At 45.4% G+C, this 24735-nt stretch overlaps 1 protein-coding gene across 2 annotated transcripts in view; it reads right to left on the reverse strand.

Moving 5' to 3' along the window:
• Dpp6 (dipeptidyl peptidase like 6) overlaps window positions 1-9433 on the reverse strand; it is a 655432-nt gene extending 645999 nt beyond the window's left edge. For both annotated transcript variants that reach the window (XM_038318722.1, XM_038318721.1), the window contains exon 1: window positions 9209-9433. In XM_038318722.1, the coding sequence (XP_038174650.1) occupies window positions 9209-9433 (225 nt within the window). The remainder of the gene's footprint in view (window positions 1-9208) is intronic.
• Window positions 9434-24735: the final 15302 nt, after the last annotated feature.

The following is a 24735-nucleotide window of genomic DNA, read 5'->3' on the forward strand; positions in this document are numbered from 1 at the left end:
AAAGATGACCTGCCACACAGAAGAAAGACACTTGTCCTCTGTTACAGGCCGCTCAGAGTAACTAGACTGGGATGAGGTCACCAACATGCTTCTCAGAACAAAGTTCAGCACAGTCTGCAACATCACTGCCTTCTAGACAGACAGATGGGCAGGAAGGTACAGCAAACCAGACATGGTTCTCCGAGCTTCCATCAGAGGTGCTATACTTTCTTCCATGCCCATGTCTTCAGGCAGCTGGAGCAAGGCCTCCACCTCTGTCTGTCTTCCAACCTCTCCCCTTAGTAAAGGGCCCTGGTTCCAAGTGCTTGCCAAACCCCTCCTCCTTCTGATCTATTCCTTCACAGATTGTCTCTAATAGAGGGGCTATCGGAGGTTAGGAGACTGTGTATATAGTATGTGGGGCACATGAATTATCATTAGGTGCACTCTTTGTGCATTTCATGGAGAAAGGTTAATGAAGCTACATGCATACGCTGTTGATGTGAGAGGGATACAAGATTACTGCATAGACTGTGGGTAACGCAGTGAGGAGGCCATTGCTGTTTGAAAGCTGCTATGCTTATTCCATTGGCTCTGTCTTTAAACTTTTCCACAATGGTGGAGAGCAGGAGACAGAAAAAAAATCTCACTTTCCCATCTCAGTTGGGGCAGAAATCTATATCCTTTATTCCACTTTTAAAAATTAGTATTACATTAAAAATTGGCCCCAACTTATCTAAGGTAAATGCTGATGTTGACATGAAATCTAACCATCTAACCACTATAGAAGATTAAAAATTGATTTCTGCAATGGCTTTGATGATCTTAAAAAATAGGCTTCATTTGAATTAAAATAAATGTGCATGGTGTGTGTGTGTGTGTGTGTGTGTGTGTGTGTTTGTGTGTGTGTGTGTTTCTATTTTCCATTCCCACTAGGCTTAGAGCCAGGGCAGCTTTCTAACTTCCAAACATCTGCAGCTGTCTATAGGCTCACCTAGTACTGCCTGAGATAAGTTTATGTGCCCCTGCCAGAGACAGAAGCTAAGAGGGTTTGTAGCTGGAGACAGGGGACTCGCCCTCCTTTGTACACTGTTAAGTGTTTATTTCCCTCAAGGACCTGCTGAGAGCTTTACTCCTAAAACGAAGCCTCTGCAAGTCCAGGGAGCCAGGCATCTCTCTACACCTATACCATCACTCCCTGCATCTTGTAGAAGTCTCGCTTTCCTGTGTGTGTATGTCTCTGTGTGTGCATGCATGTGTGTGTGTGCATACGTGTGTTTGCATGTTCACCACTGTGGTGGAACAAAAATAAACTCTTGCTAGGCTTGAGGTGCATATGAGTGATACTAAAGAACACAGAGCTGTTTATCCTGTGCAGAAGGAAAACTACTGAGGGAAGTGAAAGAATCTTACAGCCATACAACAAAGCTGGCCCGGCATCCCCCGGCAAACAGTATAACCACCCGGAATCAAAATAGTTAGGCTTATATTTTATGGCCATATATTTAAACTTTTATGTGTGTCTGTGTGTATGCACACACACACACACACACACACACACACACACGTATGAGGGTATCTGTAGGAGTCAAGAGGGAGCATCAGATCCCTTGGAGAAGGAGTTACAGATGGTTGTTGGCCACCATGTGGGTGCTAGGAATCAAACTCCATTCCTTAACCACCAAGCCATCTCTCTGGACCCCATTTCTAACTCACTGACATAATTACACCAATTTCCCAGCTCAACTACAGAGGCACACACAGGAAAACAAGGAAGAACGAGACTAGGAGTCTAGAAACCTGGGTGATTTGCCCGGTGTCATCTACTTGATTGTGCTGTCGTCATCTATAAAGCTAGAGGCTATCAATCAAAAAAAAAATTCCACCAAAGTAAGTTCAGAATGCTGGACCTAATTTTAAGGACAACATTGCAGAAGCTGTTCCTGGGAAATGACACATGTATTTTACATCTCTATAAAATCAAATCAATAAGCTTGAAATGGAAGAAAACCATGACGTGGCATGCAGGTCCCCCTGTGCCCTTAACATCCAATTTATTAACCAGAGTTTAATTTTAAAAGGATCACAGGATTATTATTTTTATAGGCAGCACTGCACGAGAGGATCGATATCGTACATCGAGGGAAGCAGTTCTCCGGCACTTGATGAATGCATTATTATCGTCAGAGTAATTAAAAGGAGCAGGGTCGGCTACAATCAGCATGTACATCTCACTCAGCAACTCCTGCCAGTTGCTCACAAAAATTAAACTCATTCATCAATCCGACTGTAAAGGATGAAAAGCTTTGGGTAAGAAATGGAAAAGTTTTACTTATGGAAGGGTAAAAAAAAAGGCCATCTAGGGCCGGCATCTAAAACAACCCGTAACCACTAGTGATATAAGAAGGTTCATGGTTCGTCTCATAGGGGAAATGAGCCAACAGCATAGACACAAAATTAATATTATTAAATTTGAATACTCCAGCGTCTCATTAACCTATAGGTAACAGATCCATGTAAAATTTGGAAATGTGTGTTGGCAGCAATTAAAAAAAAATACCATGCCATGTAAATTTGGCTTTCATACCTACCTCAAAATCCCTTACTGCCAACAGCTCATGTCCCCTGGGAAGAGATCACATTCCTGCTTCACAGACACATTTTTTTTTGCTAGTTTTAAAGAGCAAAACCTTGTTAACATGTCAAAATTTGTTTGCTGTGGTTCACAACTGACCCGCCCAATAACAAGCCAGGGAAGCCTATTCTTGTTAATGCTGCAAGTGCAAAGGTAATTTCCTTGCCTGGTTTCTCTCCGAGGTCAAGGCAATGTGCAGGTGACATGAGACAGGGCGGGGCTGCTGGAGCTTGCAGGTGCAGAACAGAGAGGAAGCATCCTTGCTGCTGATTTTAGCTCCACTCCTCATTCTGCTGGCACTGCCTCTTTGTGCAGAGGAATGTGCTACTGTCTGCTAACATTTTCTGCTTCCTGTGGCTGCATTCGCTGCGCTCAGAGGGAAGAACTTTATACATCCTTGCTTTGTGCATAGCATGGACTCTGGCCAATTTTTAGTGAATTTATAGCTAAGCGAAGTGACCAATGACTTCACCTAAGCACTGTTGTCATCGTGTTAATATAGTCTCCAGTAACAATCTAAATAAAATTTGGAATTTAAAAATATTTTTAAATTAAAAAAATCCGGTGGTGAGCTATGAGATGATGTGACAGGGAGGTAAGAGGACTCAAAGCTCACCTAGTAAAAATCTTAATACAAGAAAGGATCCTGAACACTGGGGAATGTGGTTCATGTGTGTTTATGCTGAGTTTCAATTGGAATTAGTGACCTATTCATGCAGATGTTTTGCTATAATCTGCAAAGCTGCTGACATGACTTATGAGAGCTTGGCAGAGCAATCATGCTAGTTATCCCACAGCCCTAGCAATTCTAGAATTGCCCACTTACCCCCCCAAAAAAGGCAAAAGCAAATTATCTTCAGAGAGGCAATGTCCTGAGAAACAAAGGTGTCCTTACAATCTTCCGGCAGGAGCCACGGGATGCACTGTGTTCCCTTTGCACAAAGGTGAAAAAAAGCATGAAGGAGATGAATAGAACACCAGAGACCCAAACTTTAAAGAGTAGTAGGAGGAAAGGATTTGCCAAAGAACTAAGGCTGAGATCAGAAAGGGATCAAGGGGGCGCAGGAAGATGGAAGGTGGGAGAGATGGGTAGAGGGAGTTGAAAAAGAAGAGAAGGAGCGAGGGAAGAAAGGAGGGAGAACTCATACAGTACTATGAAAAGCGTACGGTGCAAAGCTTTGAAGAATAGAAGGCTCTCATCTAGAACAAAGGTTAGGATGGCACTGAGACAAGGGAAAATCATTTGATGGTACGGACGTCATATCAAGAGGTTGACAGCACACCTGTGACATACTGTGTGTGGACTGTGTAGTAACCATGGCACAGGGTGCAAATCTACACCCAAAGAAGATGATGAAAAGAGGACCATTGGGGATAGAAACTGGAGCTAGTATCAACGCTTGTATGAGAAGTGGATGGCGGGGGGCAGAGGGCATGCCAGGATGGGGGAGGACTCTGGAAACTAACCGTAACTGTTTGTAAAAGGTCTAGGTAATGATGGTAAGCTGTCCTGCAGCTGCCGGGCTCAATGAGCACCTCTACTGTACCCACAGCATCTGCCCAGCAGGTCCCTCTGAGGAGGAGATTAATGTACACTGGTATACCGCAGCACTGGGTGCCTCCTTGGTCACAGCTCCAAATGACTCCCTTATTCCCCATACCCATTCTGGGGGTGGGTATTCTAGACACTGCCAATGTCATGACGAGGAAGATTCTGGGAAGGAGAGGACAACAGAAAGGTTTAGCCTTTTTTTTTTATCATGGTAGTAAAATCATGCGCAATTAAAACTTAAAAGTTACTTAACGCTGGTGAAAAACAGTTTCAGAGGATATGGACATCTTGACAGTAGCAAACTGCTTAAGAAGCCAGTCACAAAGCTGATAAATCCCATGGACACATGATATCATACCACTGAAAAATCAGGCTAGAGACAAAGAGGATGGAATGGGGGCTAAAATGACAGGCAGGATGGAGAACTTGGACCTGTTGGGCTGACTGACATCATGGGCTGTGGTATATCAGTGGATCTCAGCTCTGGCTGGTTTGTGGTTTTAAATTCAGGTCATCTGCATATTAATATCATTAGGACAATGTGAGTCACTGAAAATGAAGAAAGCAGAAGCGGCAATGTATTCTTGACAGAGAAACCACTGTGGCAGTGTGCTGGACTCTGAAAGCCATGTCAGAGACTGGAGAGAAAGGTTCAAGTACAGTCTTGACAAGAGGCGCTTTGAAAATGTGCCACAGTTAATTCCAAGAGCAAGGCACTACACGTCACTAAAAGCCACTTTCAGCAGCTTGTTAGAGTCAACTTATTTTTTAACTCTACACAATGAATTTAAGTAAAAGTGGCTACTGTTTCTTCAAAGGCGTAGCCCAACTAATGGATTTTGTTTAAATAAATGTAAAATTTGCAAGGGAACTGGCTAAAATGGAAGAGCCTCTGGGTTTATTTCTAACCCTTAGGACAGCCCCACCAGGTTAGTGTCTTTTCTCGGCAGTGTTGTGGAATGCCTCTGCAATGCTTATGGGAGAAACGTTGATTCTTCACTTATATTTTCAGAGTGCAGTCTGTCATGGCGGAGAAGTCGCAGCAACCAGAGTTTGCAATGGATGGTCACATAACATCTGTGCACAGTTAGGTTTCAGACTGATGAAGGTTGGTGCTCAGCTCACTTCTTCCTTTCTCTGTACTCTATGATCCCACCCCAGAGAATGGTGCTGCCCACAATGGGTGGGTCTCCCCACCTCAACTAACCTATCCAAAATTAAGATGATTCCCCCACCAGTATGCCTTGTGGCTTATTCTCAGGAGATTCCAGGTCCTGTTAATTTAGCAGTTTTTATCAGCCCTGACACAACCCAGAGAGGTCATCTTTGGATGCAGAGGTGACAAACAGGTCATTGGTCACAAACAGTGTCTGCACTTGTGCGATACCTTCTTAGCTCATCACTAGTCCTTTAACTTAAGTGGAGGGGTGTTCTGGGCAGAGTTGGCTAGATTTTTATGAGTGATTCTTTGTAGAGTATCTTACATTTCAGTCATACACAGACATGTTTATTTTATTTAATTAATAAAGTGTGAGAGACACAGAGACAGAAAGGAAACTAGAGGAGTACCCCAGTGCTTCAGCGGAGGCCAGAGATAGGCCTTAGGTGTTATTCATCTCTTCCCACCTTATTTGAGGCAGGGTCTCTCATTGTTCCCCTCTGCACACACCAGACTAGCTGGCCCACAGGCTGCTGGGGATTCTCCTGATTCTACCTCCTATCTCTCTACAGGGTCACTGAGATTATAGACAAGTACTCTAACATCGTAAGCTTTTACATGTGTTCAGGGGCTTTGAACCCAGGTCTTTATGTTGGTATGGCAAGCTCTTTATTCACTGGGTCCTCTCCCAGTCTTCATGTTTGTTTTTGCACATTTTTATGCACTATAATACCACTTTTGTCTCCATCTCTGGGTCTAGGGACAAGATACGTAAAGCCTAATGTGTTTTAAAGTTATGCCATTTACCAACATCAGGTGAGCAGGACTGGAAAGTTGTTCCCATATGTGCTGGTTGGTGTTTGGCTCCCTTTTGGCTAGCTGGACACAAGTTTGGGTCATTTGAGACAAAGAACATCAATTGAGAATGTGTGTCCATAAGATTGACCTGTAGGCAATTCTGTAGGACATTTTCTTGATTAATGATTGATATAGGAGAATTCAGCCCAAAGGATCAGTGTTTTATCTCAGCAACATAAAGCAAACCAACACACTGCATATTGCAGCAGCTATGCCTGACTGGCAGAACATAGACGTGTGATGAAGTCACCAGCCTTGTGTTCAGACTGCTCACTCAGATACAAGTGATGGAGATTTTCTATGAGCCAATGGGAAGAGAGCATTCAACACCTTGGACAGCTCCACAGGGAGTTTTGAGTTTTGAGGTTCCTAAAGCTCCTGGATGAGCTCTCCCTCCTTCCCTGCCTTCCTCCCTCCCTCCTTCCCTCCCTCCGTCCCTCCCTCCTCTTCACCAAAGCAAAGTAGTTCTAACCAGTCACACATCTTTTGCTCTGCTTTCCGCTTGCTTAAAAAAATGCTAATATTAGATTGACATGTCTATCAGTTTTTAAACCCAAGAACTTTACCAGTTACCTTTGATTGCAAGCAAACTGCAGCCTCTGTTCTCAGAAGAAAATGGTTTGATTTGTGCATCTGCCTTTTGGTAAATGTTTCTCCAATTTAAAAAAAAAAGAGAAGTTTTTTGTTCTGTTTCGTTTCAAGAGACGTTTTTTAAATTGAAGCTACATTTAGCTGTGCATCGTTGGTTCAACTCTACATTTGAAACTTAATTAACACTTCCTTGCTCACATAGGAGGTAAACACCAAAATACTATGGGCACATATAGGAACTAGGAAGGTTGATGAGTATGAATATGTCCACTACCTCACATGACTATTTTTGTTGATTTTGTGGCAAGAACAGTTAAAATCTACTCGTGTATCAAGAATTCGCTACTTGGCACCTGTATTACCTATAAAGCTCCTTATGAACAACCCTCATACTGCTTTATCCCACACAACTGCTATTTTGTAGGAAGAATATGCACTTATTTTGACCCAATAATGGAAAATATATACACCCCAGTGCATTAACACACTTGACCAGTGCCCATGTGCATGGGTGCATGCAGACACACATTTCTATATTTTGCAGGACACAACACCATGTCAGGACTTGATACATCTAAGTTTGAGAGAGCCCCCTTTGGAGTTCTCAGAGTGGGCACATGCCCCACTGATTCAATACCCCTGATCTGCAGCTGAGCTCAGACTTTGACTTATCTGAGCAGCAGCTCCGGCTATGGATCACAATGAAAAGCAGGAGATGCATGCTCTCAGCTAGGATCTTAAAAAACAAACAAACAAACCCAACCCAGATGGGCGGAGACCAGCTGGTGCTTCCAGCCCTGCCTGTCCTTTCTCCTAGCGACATCTAGAGCCTGCTTAGCAGAGCAAGCTCATTCCAGACCCATAATCCAAAGCTTTTAAGCCAGATTTGGGAGGGAGGGGACTGTGCATCTTTCCTGTCTGCATCGCAACCCAGTCATGTCCCCAGGATCCTAAGCAAACAGAATCCTCCAGAATTCATCATTGCTTGATGCCATTCTCAAGGAATTCTAGTTGTTTGAACCAGATATAAGAAGAATTTGTCCTTTTTCCTCCAGACTGACCCACTGGAGTGAGGGACAATATTAGTCTTTGGCTTCTCTTTCTAACCAGGAGAATCTGGAAATTTCCAGAAAGAAAGATGCTTGATGCCTGGCTGTGGACTGTGGGCCCGCCTTCAACTCCTGTCACCTCTGTGGCAGGCCCTATGTCTCACAGAACAAAACGAAACACTATTAACAATAGCATGGCCTCACTGGTTCTGTAAGATCTGACAATTGAGAACTCCCCCCACCTCCCCACACACGGAAGGATTTTGTCCTCCCATGCGCAGCACTGAAGTCTAGTTACTCCAGACCCTACAGTTTTTGGGGACACACCTCCTGCTCCCTCGGGGCAACGGGCTGCCCTACAAGGGCGAGGAAATCTAAGAGTTGGGCAAAGACCCAGGTGCTACTGAATTGCACTGCATAAGGATCCCAGCTACTCAAACACCACACACCCTTCTCTAAGGGGTTGCACCAGTCAAACCGGACCTGCCTGCCTCAGGGCTCTCTCCTGGCACTTGTCTCCAAAACTCTCCCTCCCTGAAAGTCCTCTTGGCACCGACTTGATGGAAGGTCAACCCATTTCATCTCTGGAACCACTGGTACCCTATAAGACTCCTTGATTTCTAGGGTAGTATGAAAATTCAGTCTCTGAAGCCCGAACTTGAGAGTAAGGGACTGCTCCTAGAACTTCTTCTAAAGGAAGGTGCACGGCCCAAGTAGAGTTGCTGGCCCACAGGCTTGCAGCCCAAATTAGCATGCCAGGTACTTAGTAGTTTGGAATGCTGTATTGGGTCTGGGTCAGAGTCCAGGGCTCAGAAGTTAGGACTTTTCTTTTTCCAGGAAAAGAACACCACAGGTATAAACCTCAGGCATAGAGAGAGAAGACGTCTGAGGACAGAAAAAAAGGGGAAGAAACGCAGAGTGGAGAGGAGGGCCACCTTGGATAGGGGAAGGAAGGGAAAGGGAGTCTGGACCAGCTGTTCCCTAAGCCTCAAAGCAGGAAAATAAACATAAAGCACAACTCCAAGCATACACAGATTCAATTCCCTCCTTGGGAACTACGGCGGGCTGCGGTTACAAACAGACATCCACGAATCTAGTGAATTCCAAGCATAGTCCACATCCCAGCAGGCGCAGCTCCCAAACCCTGCCTGCTCCAGCCACCAACTCCTGGCTACCACCGCAGAGACCTACTCCGGACCATGGTGACTGAGATCGGGAGCCAAGGAGAGTGTCTGAGAGACAAGGAGAGTGTCTGAGCGCGCTCCGGCACAGCAGGGGGAACGGGAAGAGAGGAGCAGGGAACCCAGAGACCCCCAGGAATCGCTAGGCCCTCACCTCCCGCTGAAGCCCCCACCACCGCCACCCACCCACCGCGGTGCTCTTACGTCCTCCTCGTCACAGTCGCTCCGAGCCTGGTACTGGAACCGGGGCCGGCCACCCGCACTGCCTCGCTCCCGGGGCGCCGCCGCCGGCGCCTGCGGCCCTAGGGGCTTCGGACCCGCGTCCTCCTCAGGCCCCTGGCCACCCAGGAGGCGACTGGCCTCCGGGGGCGCCGGAAAGGAGCGCGAGGTGTTGATCTTGCCGGTGAACCTTTGGTACAGCGAAGCCATGGGCCGCCGCAAGCTGGTTCACTGGCTCGGATGCTTCGAAAAAAAATTTCCTTTCTCTATCTCTCTTTCCTATCCCCACCCCCTCCAGCAGAAAAGAGAGAAGGGGGGAAAAGGAGGCGGTGGGGAAAGAAGAAGAAAGGCGAGCCCGGCCGCTCCGCGCCACTCGCGAGTCGCCTGGGTGCTGAGCGACTCTGCCTGGCTCAGCTTCTCCGCCCCCTCCCCGGCGGCGCGGAAGCCAGGGGTCGGAGTGATCGCTTTCTCTTTCTGCTTTGCTATTTTTTTAAGTCCTCGACACGGCCACGTTCGGCCTCACCAAAGAGATGGAAGGAAAGCAAGACACCAGAAGCACACAAGGGAGGGGACATGTCTAGGCCCCATTATTTGGCACCACCTAGAGACCAGCTCGCATCCCGGCTCATCTCCTCTTCCCCGCCCTGGCCCCTAGCAGCTCCTCCTTTCCCGTCTCAGCGGGGTACCCAGCTCCAGCCCTGGTGATGGCACCTGGGGAGTTCTAGTCTCAGGGAACTGGAGGTGGATGCCGGACGACGCTCAGAACACAAGGTTCAGGGCTTGGGCACTCCTAGCTCGACATGGGCCGAATGCCCCAGTGAGAAGTGACAGCGGTAGGACTGAGCAAAGAAACCCTAACTGTCGTGGTATCCCGAGGCTTCGCGGCCAAGGCTCTCATTGCGTCCTCTTTGGGTTGCAGCACACAGCTGCCTTCCAGGGACTACCAGAGACTCCACTTAATATTGTTCTTCCGCCTTTGATTAACTTGGGCAAAGACCCCCTGAGAGCCTGGAGTAGGAAGAATGCAGCTGCAGGGCATAGGAGGAGGCAAAGGAAGGAAGGCAGGCCTAGAAAGAGCAGGCACAAGGAAGCACCTGTTCCTAGACCCGCCTTCCTCCCACCACGTAGGATTTCAAAAATTGATTCATTTTCTTCTGATCCTTTTAAGAAGGGAAAGCCAAGTCTAGAACCGGCGGCAGGACACCTGTACTAGCTTAGGGCAAGCCTCTGGAGCAAGGCCTTTCAAGGTCCACCTGGCTCCAGCTTGTCTATGTGTAAATACGGGGAAACGCTAAAGTGTGTGTGGGTCAGCAACCTTTCCAAACCCTGTTCCACCCCATTCTGGCACTGAGATGAGTGAGAGGGGAGCCTTGACCCCAGAGGCTGTGCAGCACACAGGGTTTCCAATAACAAACTCATTTTGGTGCATTCGAACGTGCTCGAGTGCCCCCGTGTGGAGAGATGCGCAAACGGTATCTGACTGTTCCTCTAGGCTTCCTCCATTCTTCCCTGTAGGCTTCTCTTCTTTTGTGGTTCTCTGGCCACCATTGGGTCTCCGACGCTCCACCTCTCCATGCACAGCTCTTTTGTCCCCTGATCCAGCCCTCTGTGGCTGAGATGCGATGTGCCCATACCACTAATGATTGGAACTTGGGAGAGACTCACAGGAATTCTGGCACCTGCCCAGGGTCTCAGCTGTCCTCTCCCACAATGAGTCCAGGGCCATTTTGACTTCTCCTACCATCCAGTGATGCCCCATGAATATCCTCAGCTTCCTGTCGCTATTGAGAATTTTTAAAGCATAGGGGAGGCAGCCCCTCAGAAGATCTGGCTAGCCTCCAGTTTTCACTAATGGGGGGGAGGAGAGAGAGGGGGGGAGGGAGGGAGGGAGGGAGGGAGGGAGGGAGCGGGGGGAGGGAGAGGGAGAGGGAGGGAAGGAGAGGGAGGAAGAGGGAGGGAGGGTGAGAGAGGAAGGAGGAGGAGGAGGAGGAGGAGGAGGAGGAGGAGGAGGAGGAGGAGGAGGAGGAGAGGGAGAGAGAGAGAGAGCCCTCAGCAGGAAAGAAGCTGTGCTGCACTGTGTGGAGAGGAAGGTGTGCTTGCTGCACTATGTTGAGTGAGCTTTGCTGTTGGAACCCTCACCACCCGCCATTCCTTCCAGTCTTCCTCTCCCAAGTTCTTAGTGCAGAAATTGATTTTCGGTGGGATTTTGTCAGCCTATCCTGTGCTCCACAGCCCTTGTGTCCACTGTGAACAGACAGCCACTAAAGCACTCCAGAGACATTCCCCTCTCTGAGGAACATAAGAGCATGAAGCTGCCTTCCAATCACTGCAGGGCTCGCTTTGTGGGAAGCCACCAAAAGTCTGCAGTGGGAGAGGTTTGGCTACCATGCCGTAGGATGGCCCACAGAATACTTTTTTCTAAGGACATGAAACCATACTCTAGTCCCTGTTTAGTAAATCCTGACTCCCATCCCTTCACATGAAAGGCTTCTCTGCAAGCCACATGTAAGGACCGGCCCCGCCTTTCAAGGGTTCACATCCATATCAGCTGAGGATTGTAACATCACTGTGGATGTCCCTTGTGTCTTCCTTATTATATGCGAAGGACATTTGTACAGTTTTACACAAGCAGGAATGTCTGTGTATATGACGCTAATACATTTACACAAAATGTAGAAATTTTATAGACTCTCATTACAACACTTTATAGACAAGTGCCTGCTAACCATTATAAACTAATGATAGAATTTTAAGAACTATTTTCATTACATGTATTGTGTCTCCACATGAGTATGACCACATCAGCAACCAGAGGTGTCATATCCTCTGGAGCTGGATTTATAGACAGTTGTGAGCTGCCTGATATGGGTTCTTGGATCTGAACTCTGGTCCTCTGATAGTGCGTGCGCTCAACATGTGAGCAATGTCCTCAAGACTGAACTGTTTATTTAACGATAAATGCAGTAAGTTGATAGAAAAGACATGCATCTTTAAGACTTATTTTCTCCAGTGAATCTGTAAGTAGTCAACTTAAAATTTGACAAAGTTTAAAATTCTTATTAAATTACTTTGAAAATATAAATTATTCCTATCTAAACATACTGTAAAGCAAAATGTTGTAAGAACTCATAAATAATCAGGGAAAAAATTTAAGTAAAATTTTCTCTCTAGAGAGGAAGAGCTGGAGCATGAACAGAAGAAATGGAGAGAAGGGGAGATAGGGAAAAAAGAGGCAGCGCCTGGCCAGGCTGTCATGAAAGGAACAGAGTCGTGGAGGTGGGAAGAGGCACGTGTGTGCAGTGTGTGCAAGGCGTTCCTTGGTGCTCCTGGACGGAGGCCCACAGAGGAATTGGCCACTTTCTTTTGACCCTTCACAGTGTGCACAAAGCCCCAGAACCATCTTAAGGAATGGCTTCGACTGTGGAGCTGTGAACTTGTGACAATATTGGCACCTACAGATCCAGTCTTCCCTGCAACCCGGGCACACACGCGACAGAGGACATCTAGGGACTGCAATGCTGCATACTTACTCCCCCGAGTGAGATTAAGCAGGTTCATAGCGTACCCTGAGCAACATGATGGGATTTATAGAATAGTGAATTCCACGGCTTGTGACACATAATCAAGTCCGGCCTGTGGAAAACCCTCCTCAGCCACATAAGGAATGAGCTCCTGAGAGGGGTGTGAAAGCCGGGGCCTTTCCATCAGATCTTAGTGTCTTGGATGGAAATAGGTCTAAGAACGCTGGCTCAGCGTGGCGTTGAGCATCTTATTTGTAGAATAAGAACTACAGGGCAGTGGAGATGGCTCAGCAGGTCCACAGGTGTCTTTGCCTCTAAGCCCGACAACCTGAGTATAATCCCCACCATCCCACAGAGTAGAAGGAAACTGATTCCTGGAAGTCGTGCCCTGACCTCTGCAAGTATGCCATGGAATACACACACACACACACACACACACACACACACACACGTATACTCACACACACATACACAAACACACACAAACATACATGCACGCATGCACATGCATGCACACACACAAACACACACACACACACACGCACAAATAAACAGATATAATAAAAAGGTTAAACCATAAAACCCTGAATCAGGGGAAAAGATGTGACAAATTTTCCTGCCCAGAGGAGCAAATGTGAGCCTTAAACTGCCATGGAACCAATGCAGGGAATGTGGGGAGCTTATCTGTGGGCTGCATCATGTCAGATTTGAACTCCGCACTGCTGTTTAAAGCCAGAGTCCACCTGGCTTCTGATTGCATCTGTGTACGCTGCTCCCTAGAACAGATCTACAAACAAACATGAGAAGTCATCGAGTCCAGCAGATGCTACAGGATATTTTCAAACTGACAACAAAGGAAACTTGGAAGACTTGTACCCTTCTTGACTGCTAATATTGGAGATTGAAAATGGCCACTTCGTGCACCCAGATGGCAGGTCCTTCTTGAAGCCCTGGGCATCTGTATCTTTGAGATAGTAGCACTTTGACCATCTATAAATTGGGATGAATGAAATAAACATCTGGATATCCACAAAACACAGTGCTTTTAAAAAAAAATAAGGAACAAAAAAAAACAAAAAAAAATAAGGAACACATTCTTAACTCTGAACCCAACTATCTCCCACTTCCTGTAGTACACACACTTCTGCTATGTGTTCATCTGTTTTTGCAAGAGGACCACTAAGGATGCACTGAGCTGTAGGCTCCACACAGACTTCAAACACGGACTGCATAGTGCACACACACACACACACACACACACACACACATACACACACACACAAATCAGTAAATTCTGCACTTAGAAAAACCTCAAAGGTAAAAGAAAATTGAATTATTTCTCACTATTCAACATATCAAATATTAATGTTTTAAAGGAAAACATTTATTTTAACTCAATAAAACTTTCTATGAAATCAATAACATTTTAATCTACTATCCTCATGTTTTCTGCATTTTAGTAATGCTTTCTTCAACTCCCACATTTGAAGGGAAGAGGATTAGGGAGGAAAAAAAAGAGACCTCAACACAGTTGACTACACAACTCTAATTATAAGTCATTTATCTCTGGTGTTATGATTCATCTTTAAGGCAAGCCACTATGTCCATATTCAAAGCCATGACATACTTGGATATTATTTAGGGAATATTCTCTCCCCTTCAATAGTCTCAAGGATGTGACCCTTGCCTGACCCTCTGACCTTGAGACTGACCTTGGCCGGTACATGAGCAGGATGCAGGCAGAGGCCTGGTAGAACCCTGTGTCACTGAAGGACTTCTGTGCGGTAAGCACACCTGTCCTCTTTTAGCCACCACCTGGACCTGGACCTGGACCCGGTTCCTAAGCTGCGGCCACGCCACGCAGATGGGAAGCACAGAGCAAAGGCATCTAACTGAGCCTAGTATGGATCAGCAAAACCCTGGTTCATTAGTGTAAAACCAAGTCTGGGATAGCTTCTTATATAATCAGCTGACCTGGGGGTAATTTGTTACACAGCCTGCCGTGACTGTTACCTAAATAACAGCAGCACTTCCTGCAAGTGTTTCGCCTCTTCGCTCAGAAAGAACCTGAATGCCTACAATGTTCTGTGTGTGCTGTGTTGTGAGGTGGGAATGATGAAGGGGCAGCCGTTCAGACCAGTCGACAGGCCTCACAAGCATCGGGTGAACGCTATACACGTGTGGACTCTCAGGCTTCCCCGAAAAGAGAGAGGCAGCCTCTCTTCCCATTGCAGTTGCAACATTGCGGCTCATCAGAGGATAACGTTATCAGAAGATGGCTTCCAGATGCGCCAGGATTATAGGTGTGTTCTTTGCAAAGCCTGGATTTCTATAGTGTGATCATCAGACAGCGTTTTCAACCCACTGAGGATTGTGAGGAATTGCATAGCACATTGGCCTCCAATGTGGACATGTTAGGAATACGGATTCTAGGGCCATGCCCATTCTAGACCTGTCCCAATGGAGAGCTGGGACTGGAAGCCTGAGATCCATACTGAAACAGCCCTCTGTGAATACCTGGTGCACATGCAAGGGTGAGAACTGCTGCCCTAGGATAACACACTTGGGCCAATTTCTACATGGGGCCAAGGCATCCTGAAAGAGTCTCCAAGTGTTTCACTTCCAGGAAGATCCTTATACTTTAGAGGTTCCAGTAAGGATTCTCCTGGGTGGGGGAATAAACATTATCTATCATCTATCTATCTATCTATCTATCTATCTATCTATCTATCTATCTATCTATCTAACTATCTATCTATCTATCTGTTGTGTGTGTGCACAGTCATGCATGTGCATGCAGGCGTGAGTGTGTGCCTATGGAGGTGAGAAAACAACTTGCAGGAACTAAGGTGTCTTTACTCACTGAACTATCTAACCAGTCTAGGGAAAAAGATTTTCAAGAATCCAAAAGAAGAGCTTCTTCCTCATTGACATGGGGTGGGCTCAGCAGCTTATTCAAAGCCACACTAGAATGGAGGACATGTCTGGATGTTGTCTGTCCTTGAGCTGACCCATCCTCTGTACTAAAAGGGAAGATTCCATTGGTGCCTCTCTCCAGAGACATTTTGACATTGTGCTTTAACAAAGAGCCTCTCCCATCTTGCCAAAATGCATACAATTTGGCAGAGAGCTCTGCAGAACCACAAAGGGGGAAAAGGCCTTACTTTCAAAAACTGATTCCATAAAAAGCCCTCAGCACCTCTGCCTTGGCCTTGCTACTTAGTTAAAGCAATAAAGAAAACCTGTCCTTAATTTAAAACCGATAAATTTAATAAACATATTTAAGTTGAAAACCGACTTCTGTGAACTTAATTTTCCTAAACCCGCTCCTTTAAAGTCCATTAAAATGTTCATTATAAAATCCATCTTACTTTATTTTTCACTGTCACTTGGGTCCTTTGAAAATTCCCATGGCACTTACCAACAGGTTGAAAAATGGGCTGATGCCCTCTGGGGTAGCTCAGTATATTTTCTTAAAATTCAAAGAATTGTATAGACAGAGGTGGTCTATATTCAGTACCTAGTGTAAACAGTCGCATTTGTGAGCTAGTTGTGAAGCACATGTAATCTGTGTGCCATCACATCCTCTAAGAGCTAAGAGCTGCCAGCACTTAGCCTGACTCATGCGTATTTGGGTGCCTGACAGGAGAGATGGTGGCTTCTCATTAATGAAAACAGATTCTATTAGGAACAATAAAACCGAAACGAAGCTGCCCATTTCTTGTGGGTAATTCAATCCCTGTGGACTGAAACCCTATCCATTCTATTCCACCCGCTGCTCAACAATTTCTTCCTCATAAAGGTTAAAACTGATTTGTCTATACAGCTAATTGCATTTCAAATCATAGTAATTTGGAACACAAAAAAGTAATTCCCCTTACAATGACTTATATTTATATTTTGCTTGACAGGTAAGCAGAAATTGCCTGTTGGTGAAATAAATCCATTAGTCATGTAAGCCTGCAGTTTGAGCAGCTCTTTTCCTCGCTAGCAGACGGCAACATGTGGATCCACTCTCTACTACAATAGGGTAAGGTGGGTCCCATTTTTCCTTGCCTCTTGATTTGAGTTCCTGATAGGCCCTATTACCTCCCTCCTCTCGGCATCCCACCCATAATCACTGCCATTACATCTCTTTATAACCCAACAATACTCAAATTGCATCATTTATGCAGTCTTTTCCATCTCTGTGGGGGGAATTCGGATAAAGTAATGCCTGCAAAGGACTTCGAAAGATTTCTTAGCCTTCTTGGGATAAAAGAAGTAGCAGGATGAAGCCATATTCACAACTGCCTTTCAGGGCTCTCATAGTCAAGTTCAACTCCAAATGAGATGGAGATGACAGGTTGTGACATCATCAGGGGTGCTGGGTTTTCTGTTAGAGATGGCCAGATCAATAAGCATCCTTTTCAATAGGCAATTTATCTTTGTAACACAAAATTATCACACCCAAAAGACACATGGGATAGAATACAGAAGTTGTAAATATTCTAAGACGAAACACAAAAGTACCAACAAGCTGACTAGGTATACACCCAACTCCTGGCAGCCTGTGAACACAGTCACAGACACCCAAATGATAGCTCGCAACAAGCTCTGGCTGAATGTTTTAGCCTCTGTTCACATCTGGACTGTATTAAGCCGGCAAATTAAAAAGGGGAACTCCAAGCACCAATCTCAACGAGTAGCTCTGGTCTCCTGGAAAGGCAGCCTGCTGGGAGTTCGACACAGAGTAACACACAGCCACTTAAAATGATGGCATCTCAAATGTGCAGAGCATCCCAGGAGTAAGTCACACCCAGTCTTGGTTTCTATCCTGGTGAAAGTGGAATGATGTAACATCTTAAACAGTTTATGTGGATATCAGGGGAGGCTTACAGGAAGCCACCCATATTCTTCTACATCACAATGCTGTCTTTAATTACTTTTAAAATATTTTATATGTAAGTGTGTGTGTGTGTGTGTGTGTGTGTGATGGCTATTCTTCGTTGTCAATTTCACTACGCCTGGAATTAACTAAAACTAAAGGAATTGGGTACACCTGTGAAGGATTTTTTTAAAATTAAATCATATGAAGTGGGAAGACCCACTTTTAATTTGGATTTTTTTTGAGGTGGGAAGATAGACCTTTAATACAGATCTTTTGAGGAGCAAAGACACACCTTTAATCTGGGCTAGGCCACACCTTTAATCTGCTGCCAGTCTATAAATAGAAAAGACAAGGAAGAAGGAAACTTTATTCTTTCTATCTGCTTGCTTTTGTTCTTGCTGACCAAGTCCTTCCCTTCAGTGGCGTTAGAGCCTACTTTTTCAGGATTCTGGAGTACACTGAATATCTTCTGTGACATCCAGCCTCATAGACTAAACAACTACTGGATTCTTGGACCTTCCATTAGTAGACAGTCAATAATAGACTAACTAGACCACAGCCTGTAAGTCATTCTAATAAATCCATTTTATGTGCATTTGTTCTATCCGTTCTGTTCCTTTAGAGAACACTAATACAGTGTGTGTGTGTGTGTGTGTGTGTGTGTGTGTGTGTGTACTTGAGTGCATATGATCACAGAAGCCAGAAGAGGGCGCAGGATCCCTCGGCACTGGCGTTTCCAGGTGTTGTGAGTCCTATGATAGGAGTGCTGGGGAAATAAACCTGGGTCTTCCGGAAGAGCTGCAAGTGCTCTTACCTGTTGAGCTCTCTCTCCAGCCCACTGTCCTCAGACTTTGAGAAAACTACATTCATCACCGTGCTCCATGTGATTCTAGTTTGTACCCTCCAAAAAAGGAGGCTGGAGAGACCTTTGGCTGTTCTCTCCCAATCACAGATTCTTCAGGATCTGGTTCATAAGAATGTTCTCTTTCTGGTATTGGTTAGACCAACCTTCTCATGGTGGATGAGTTCTAGAAAGAAAGCATGTACGGCTCCCTGGCCTTAGAGCTGCTGTGGACAGTATGCTCTGGGAAACTGGGGTAACTCACTGGATAGCAACTTTGAAGAAAACCAAAGCTTTTATTTTGCTCTCCAAAATCAAGATGTGAATATGTTCCTGTGGACATGACTCACACGACCCTCACTCAGTGCCCATGCACAGTTACCCACATGTGTGCCTTCTTGTCTGTCCACCTAGCAGAATGTCTATCCTCAAGGAAGATGGCCCTCTTAACTTAAGAGAACTTATTTTTCTAGTTGGCTTTTATAACAGTTTCCCCCCAGTAATGTGGTGGTTTCTTTTTTATACTACACAGCACTCAGTCTATCCCTTCCTCCTAGTTTTCTGAACATACTTGTGTAGGGATGTGATTCTCAGAGTCCTGCAGCCTCTTACAGACCACAGGAAGAAGGGACACATGCTTAAAACCATGTAAACCTAAAACTCAAAGTTGCTGACCTGGAGCCAGGACCTTTCCACCCAGCACAGAGATTTGGGATCTGACCCTTTAGTTAGGCACCATCACATAAACTCTTGCCTAATTGCAGCCTTGGCTTGGGCCTGGGTTTTCTATTCAGACTATGGGGGTGTAAATGTGGAGGGCCCTAGCAGGGTTGTCCACTTGGGATCTTCAGATTACATGAATGGGAGGCAAGGATGAATATTTACTTAAACTTCCAGAAAATACTATGGTCATATGTAGTTATCTTCCAAAAAGAATTATTTGCCCTTCCCTCCCCCCCAGATTTAGGTGACCAATATTCTTAATTCTGGAGAAAATAGCCCCTGTTTGGAGTCTTCCTCTTGGTCAGGGTACATTCCCTCATCTGGAGCATGTGGGAGAAAATAGAGGCCAAAAGTCTCTTACATATTCTCGGGGACAGGAGTAAGGTTTGTGCGTACGCTACTAGCACAGGGCTTTTGAAGCACAGAGGAGTGCCATCCACTTCTGGACAGGACAGAGTGCAGAGGGAGGGTCAAGTGACTCGAGAAGAGCACCATGGCTTTCCCAACTTCGCTCTGTGCTCATGGATGATGGCAACTCACAAACATCATCAGAGAGGTTTCTTTGTGCAGTCGTTGGCAGTTGATGCAGACGCTCACAACTGGTCAGTGTCTAGAGAAGAACCAACTGTAGAGTGCTTGGCCACACAGGAGACATGTATACTGCTGCTCCTCCCCCAGAGGCTCGGGGACCACAGAGGAGGGAGGAGTGAAAAGATTGGGGGGACCTGAGTGACACAGTGCCTCCTGGGCATGACAGGAGCGCTGCATCCATGAGCTCACAGCAGCTGCCATCTGCATAAGATCCGCATGAGATCAAGCCAATTGGCATCCTGGCATGGAGGGCAAAGGGCTTCATGTGCTTCCACCTCTGATTCAGTTGATGGCGTTTTTTTTTTTTTTCAGGGATGGGTCATTTTTCTTGCAACTCTGGCAGACTGGCCATTTTACCAGTTACTTGTCTGTCCATAACTAGAAGCAGCTTAAAGAAGGAAGGGTTTATTTGGGCTTATGGTTAGTCCAGAGTGATAGGAGTCCATCATGAATGGGAGGCATGGTAACAAGAGGTGCGCATAGCAGCAGGAACAGGAAACTGAGAGCTCACATTCTGAAGAGCAAGAATAGAGAGCACAATAGAAGTGGGTGTTTTAACCCTCAAAACCCATTCTCAGGGACTTACTTCCTCTCGTGGTTGCACTGCTTATAACTCTCCAAACAGCTCCACCAACTGGAGACCAAGTGCTCAAACTATGCAGGACAGTTCTTATTTAAAGCACTACAGCCAAACTGGAGTACAGTTCTTCTCAAACTGTGGGATGAGACCCCTTTGGGGGTGGTCAAGCAACTCTTTCACAGGGGTTGCCTAAGACCACTGCTTATCATATATTTACATTATGATTCATACCAACAGCAAAATTAAAGTTAAGAAGTAGCAAGGAAAATAATTTTATGGTTGGGGTCACCACAACATGAAGAAGGATTGCAGCATTTAGGAAAGTTGAGACCCACTAGCCTATTAAATGCCTCTATACCCAGGAATGTTACATGGGAAGCACAAATTGGAACCAGTGGATTCTTCAGAAATAGAAGACACAGAGTTAAGAGGGGTAAGAGGTATTTGGTAGATCTGGGAGGAGGTGGGGGTAGGTATTTGAGATATCTGTAGTCAATTTTATCCAAATGCATTGAGTGCAAAAATGAAATTCCATAAACAGCTTGATCTATCTATCTATCTATCTATCTATCTATCTATCTATCTATCTATCTATCTATCTATCTTACATTTATTAACACTCCTTGTGCCCCTAAAGAGGCTTCTGATGTAAATGATTCAAATCTTTACATGGTGTCATAAAAGCTTATTTGACATGTAATACAATCAGGTATGTCTAACCTGTGGCTCATGGATGCATATATGCATGCATACCAGCATACTTGCAAACCACAATGTCATGCTGCAGTGTCTAAAGTTTGGATACCTCTGCTATGTAAAGACGACTGAGAGCCACAAGAAGACATCCCAGTCCTGAAATGTCCTGCCAGTTAACAGCAGGCAGGCCAGGCAGGCCTCCAAACACCTGTTATCAGAATGAGTATCCAGACAATGGAAAAATCCCAGGTTGGGTGGATGTACACAGACTACTGCACCCAGTGTATCCAGGAAGAAACTGCTTTCAACACATCTGCTTTTAATATTTCCTAAGTATATGTTATTTTGGAATTGTATATGGGAGGGTAAGGAGGAGTTGATTTTTAAGGTCTTTTCCTTGAATATGAATTTTGCTCCTTATTTCATATTTGTTGGCCTTGGTTATTGCCATAAGGGTCCAAGCCACAAAGCAGAGTTAATAGGCACAGTTTGGGATTCAAAGGCCCTCTGGAGAGTGTGGTGTTGGGAAGAACAGTAGGGATGTTGGGTTATAGGGTACAAATCTGTGTTCTGCAGCCTTTCATGGCTGTTGGACCTGTGTGTTGTTTGTTCTTTGCATTCATCCATATGAAGAATATGAGGCTGTGAAGCATGATTAATAAAAACTCAGAAAGAGAAATTGAAGATCCGAAAAACAAAGCAGCCAGCCACTGGCTCTTACCTCGACCTCAGTCTGAAATGGGATCCTGCCTCCAGGAATCTCAGAATGAGACTGTATGTCTGAGAGCTGTCTCCCCCATTTTATATTCCTCTCTAGGACTAGGATTAAAGGCATTAACTACTGGGATTTAAAGGCATGTACCACACAATTTATATGGCAACTAGTGTGCTACTGGGATTAAAGGTGTGTCTTACCATAACCTGTGGTCTATAAAGCTGACCAGTGGGGCTGTTTTACTCTCAGATCTTCAGGCAGTCTAGTCTAAAGTTAGTATTAGTTGTACATCAAGGCAGGGAGGAGAAATCCATTTCTCACAGTCTCCTCTCTTGTGCTTCCCTTCCCTTATGCATCTTCCTGCCCCTACTCCATCAGAAACCTCTACAGGGGTAGCATCCCTGTCATTACAGCCCAACAATCAAACACACACTCCACATTCTCTCAGCTTTTCATGTTGATGTCCCTCTGACGAATTCACTCATCTGTGAAAAGCAACCAAACACGAGCAAAACAAACAAAAACACAGGAGTCATCTGAAAGCAGCAGTCTCCGAACAAGGAAGAACTCTGAGCTGGATACCACCACTTGAGGGTGCTGTGGGAGTTCAGAAATGTGAGTTCATTCAGGCTGAGAGCCCTGACTGCCTAAGTGCCACCCTTCCCTCAGATCACACCATGTCTGTGTCCAACTGGTCACACAGGCAACAAGACAGCCTGGCAGACTGATTCTTACCAAAAGGAAGACTATTTAAAGGTGTTTGCATGCCTTGGGAAGTATTCAAATCAAGTCACTATATAAGCCAATTCTGCTTTCTTGTTTATTGAAAGATCAGGTATCCGGAAGAGGAGGACTGATAATGGTCTTAATGTCTCATCAAGATACTCTGCTCTGTGAATGAATTATACAGTTGAGTCTGGAACTTTGTGGCTCAGAACGGGTCTTGTATGGCTTTAAGCCTTTTGCATCCACTGGACCATTGGTGGGTGGGGTTCAGAGATTGCTAGAGGAGGTGGGGTGAGCAGTGATGTCTCTGCTGGAGATGAGGATATTCTTGGATTTAAAACGAGATTTCTTGGATCTAGACTGGCTTTCTCCCCTTACAGATTAAAAGACAAAACAAAAAAAGGGTGGGGGATGAAGAGTTGGTCGTGGATGTGGGGAAAGCTGACTTTGAGTAAAATGGCACATAAATTCAGGACCCTGGAGAGCGACCCGGCCAGCCACAGCTACAACCAGAGAATGCCTCTTAGGAATCTGAAAAGCTTATTGGTTCATTTTTGAAAAAGCAAACATATCTACAGAATTCTTTTAAAAATGTGTATCATCTCCTATGATCTGGAATGTACCAGCAAAGCCGGACATTAAGAGGAACATCAAGAGCCTTCAAAAGGGCACAGACTTTGAACCAGGGAACAGTTGTTTAGATGAATAAAAGCAGATTCAGCTTGGGAATAGCTTTATCATGCCACATCGTTCATATTCTCTCTTATTTATTGTTAAAAGTTCCTCTGGTGAAGAACTTGGGGTTCCCACCAAGGTCTCTCTGAACGGGGCTGTGCACTGGAAAGTCTCTGCCCATTACCCCCCACCCCCATTTCCTCTGTGAAGAGGCTTCCTGGAAGCACATACCAGAAAGCTATGCGACTGTATGTCCGGGTGGTGTGCTGACAGTCTTCCCTGAAGCACAGTTCAGAACCACCTCTGATTTGTTTAAAACTTTTAAATTAATTCGTCTATTGTAGGCAGCCTCATATATGTATACAATGAATTCTAGTCCCTCTTATCCCCCTTACATTGAACTTCTGTTCCACAAGAAGGCCCATTGTACTTTCATGTTCTGCATGTGTGTGTGTGTGTGTGTGTGTGTGTGTCAGAGAGAGAGAGAGAGAGAGAGAGAGAGAGAGAGAGAGAGAGAGAGAGAGAGAGAGAGAACCAGAGTTTAATTCTGGCTGCTTGCATGAAGGTGGGTGGCATGATACTTACTGGCACATGGGCAACTTATTAGTGACCACACCACCAAGGAAAGTGACACCCCCTCCAGCAGTTATTAGCTGCCAATAGTCCCTCAGCAAGGCAAAATGTGGGGAGTTTTTAGGAAATCAATCAATCTTTTGAATCCCTTACCACATCTCAAAGATCACACTGTTCATTATTTACCTTGTGTAAATGGTTCATGCAGTCATGAAACACACATTTTTTTTATCATTTTCTGTGTCTTTTTCATATTCTGTAGTCTTTTAGGAAACATTGTATCTGAGTGAAGTTCACATCAAAAGCTCTGTGATGTTCAGAGCAGGAAAAGGTTTATTGTGCACACTGATCTTTCAGCATCTTTGCCTGAGGCCGTGGGATGTATGATGGGCTGGCTCTAGAGCCCATGCGGAATGTCACTGCTGAGTGGCACTGGGACACTGGCTGGAGGTAGAAATCACTACAGCATCTTTAACTAATGGGGCATCCTAAGCCACTGGAAGGATCTGTCGACTCTAGAATCAGCATACAGTCCAAGAGTGAGGCTTCCCTATGAGGAAGATTCCAGTCATCTGACTCACGGCTCCTGGCCAGAAACTGCCCAACTGCCTGGACCCAGAGATTGAAGAACAGACATTTTCTAAATGAAGGCTTTAGGCCGTCACAACAAAACCCACAACTCGTGGAAGCAAGTCTGGGTGGACTCCATGTGTCAGAACTGAAGCCAGGGTGAGTGTCTCTGAATTTGCCATCATGTGCTTTATGAGAGATTGGCTGGCTTCTTAAAACCCTTGACTCCCAAGCTGAACATCAAAGGCAAATAGTTTCCATCTTAATCAATCAAAACATGTTATGATAACGTGAACTACTGAGTGGGATTCTGCCATGGGACCTTGATTCATCAAGGAAAAGTAGCAGGCACACAGGTGGGGTGGTCACTGAGCCCTCTTGTGCTTCCCAACCTGCAGGCTTGAAAATATTCTAACCCCATCGCAAGATTA

Source organism: Arvicola amphibius, chromosome 2 (assembly GCF_903992535.2).
Source record: "Arvicola amphibius chromosome 2, mArvAmp1.2, whole genome shotgun sequence".
Classification (NCBI taxonomy): domain Eukaryota; kingdom Metazoa; phylum Chordata; class Mammalia; order Rodentia; family Cricetidae; genus Arvicola; species Arvicola amphibius.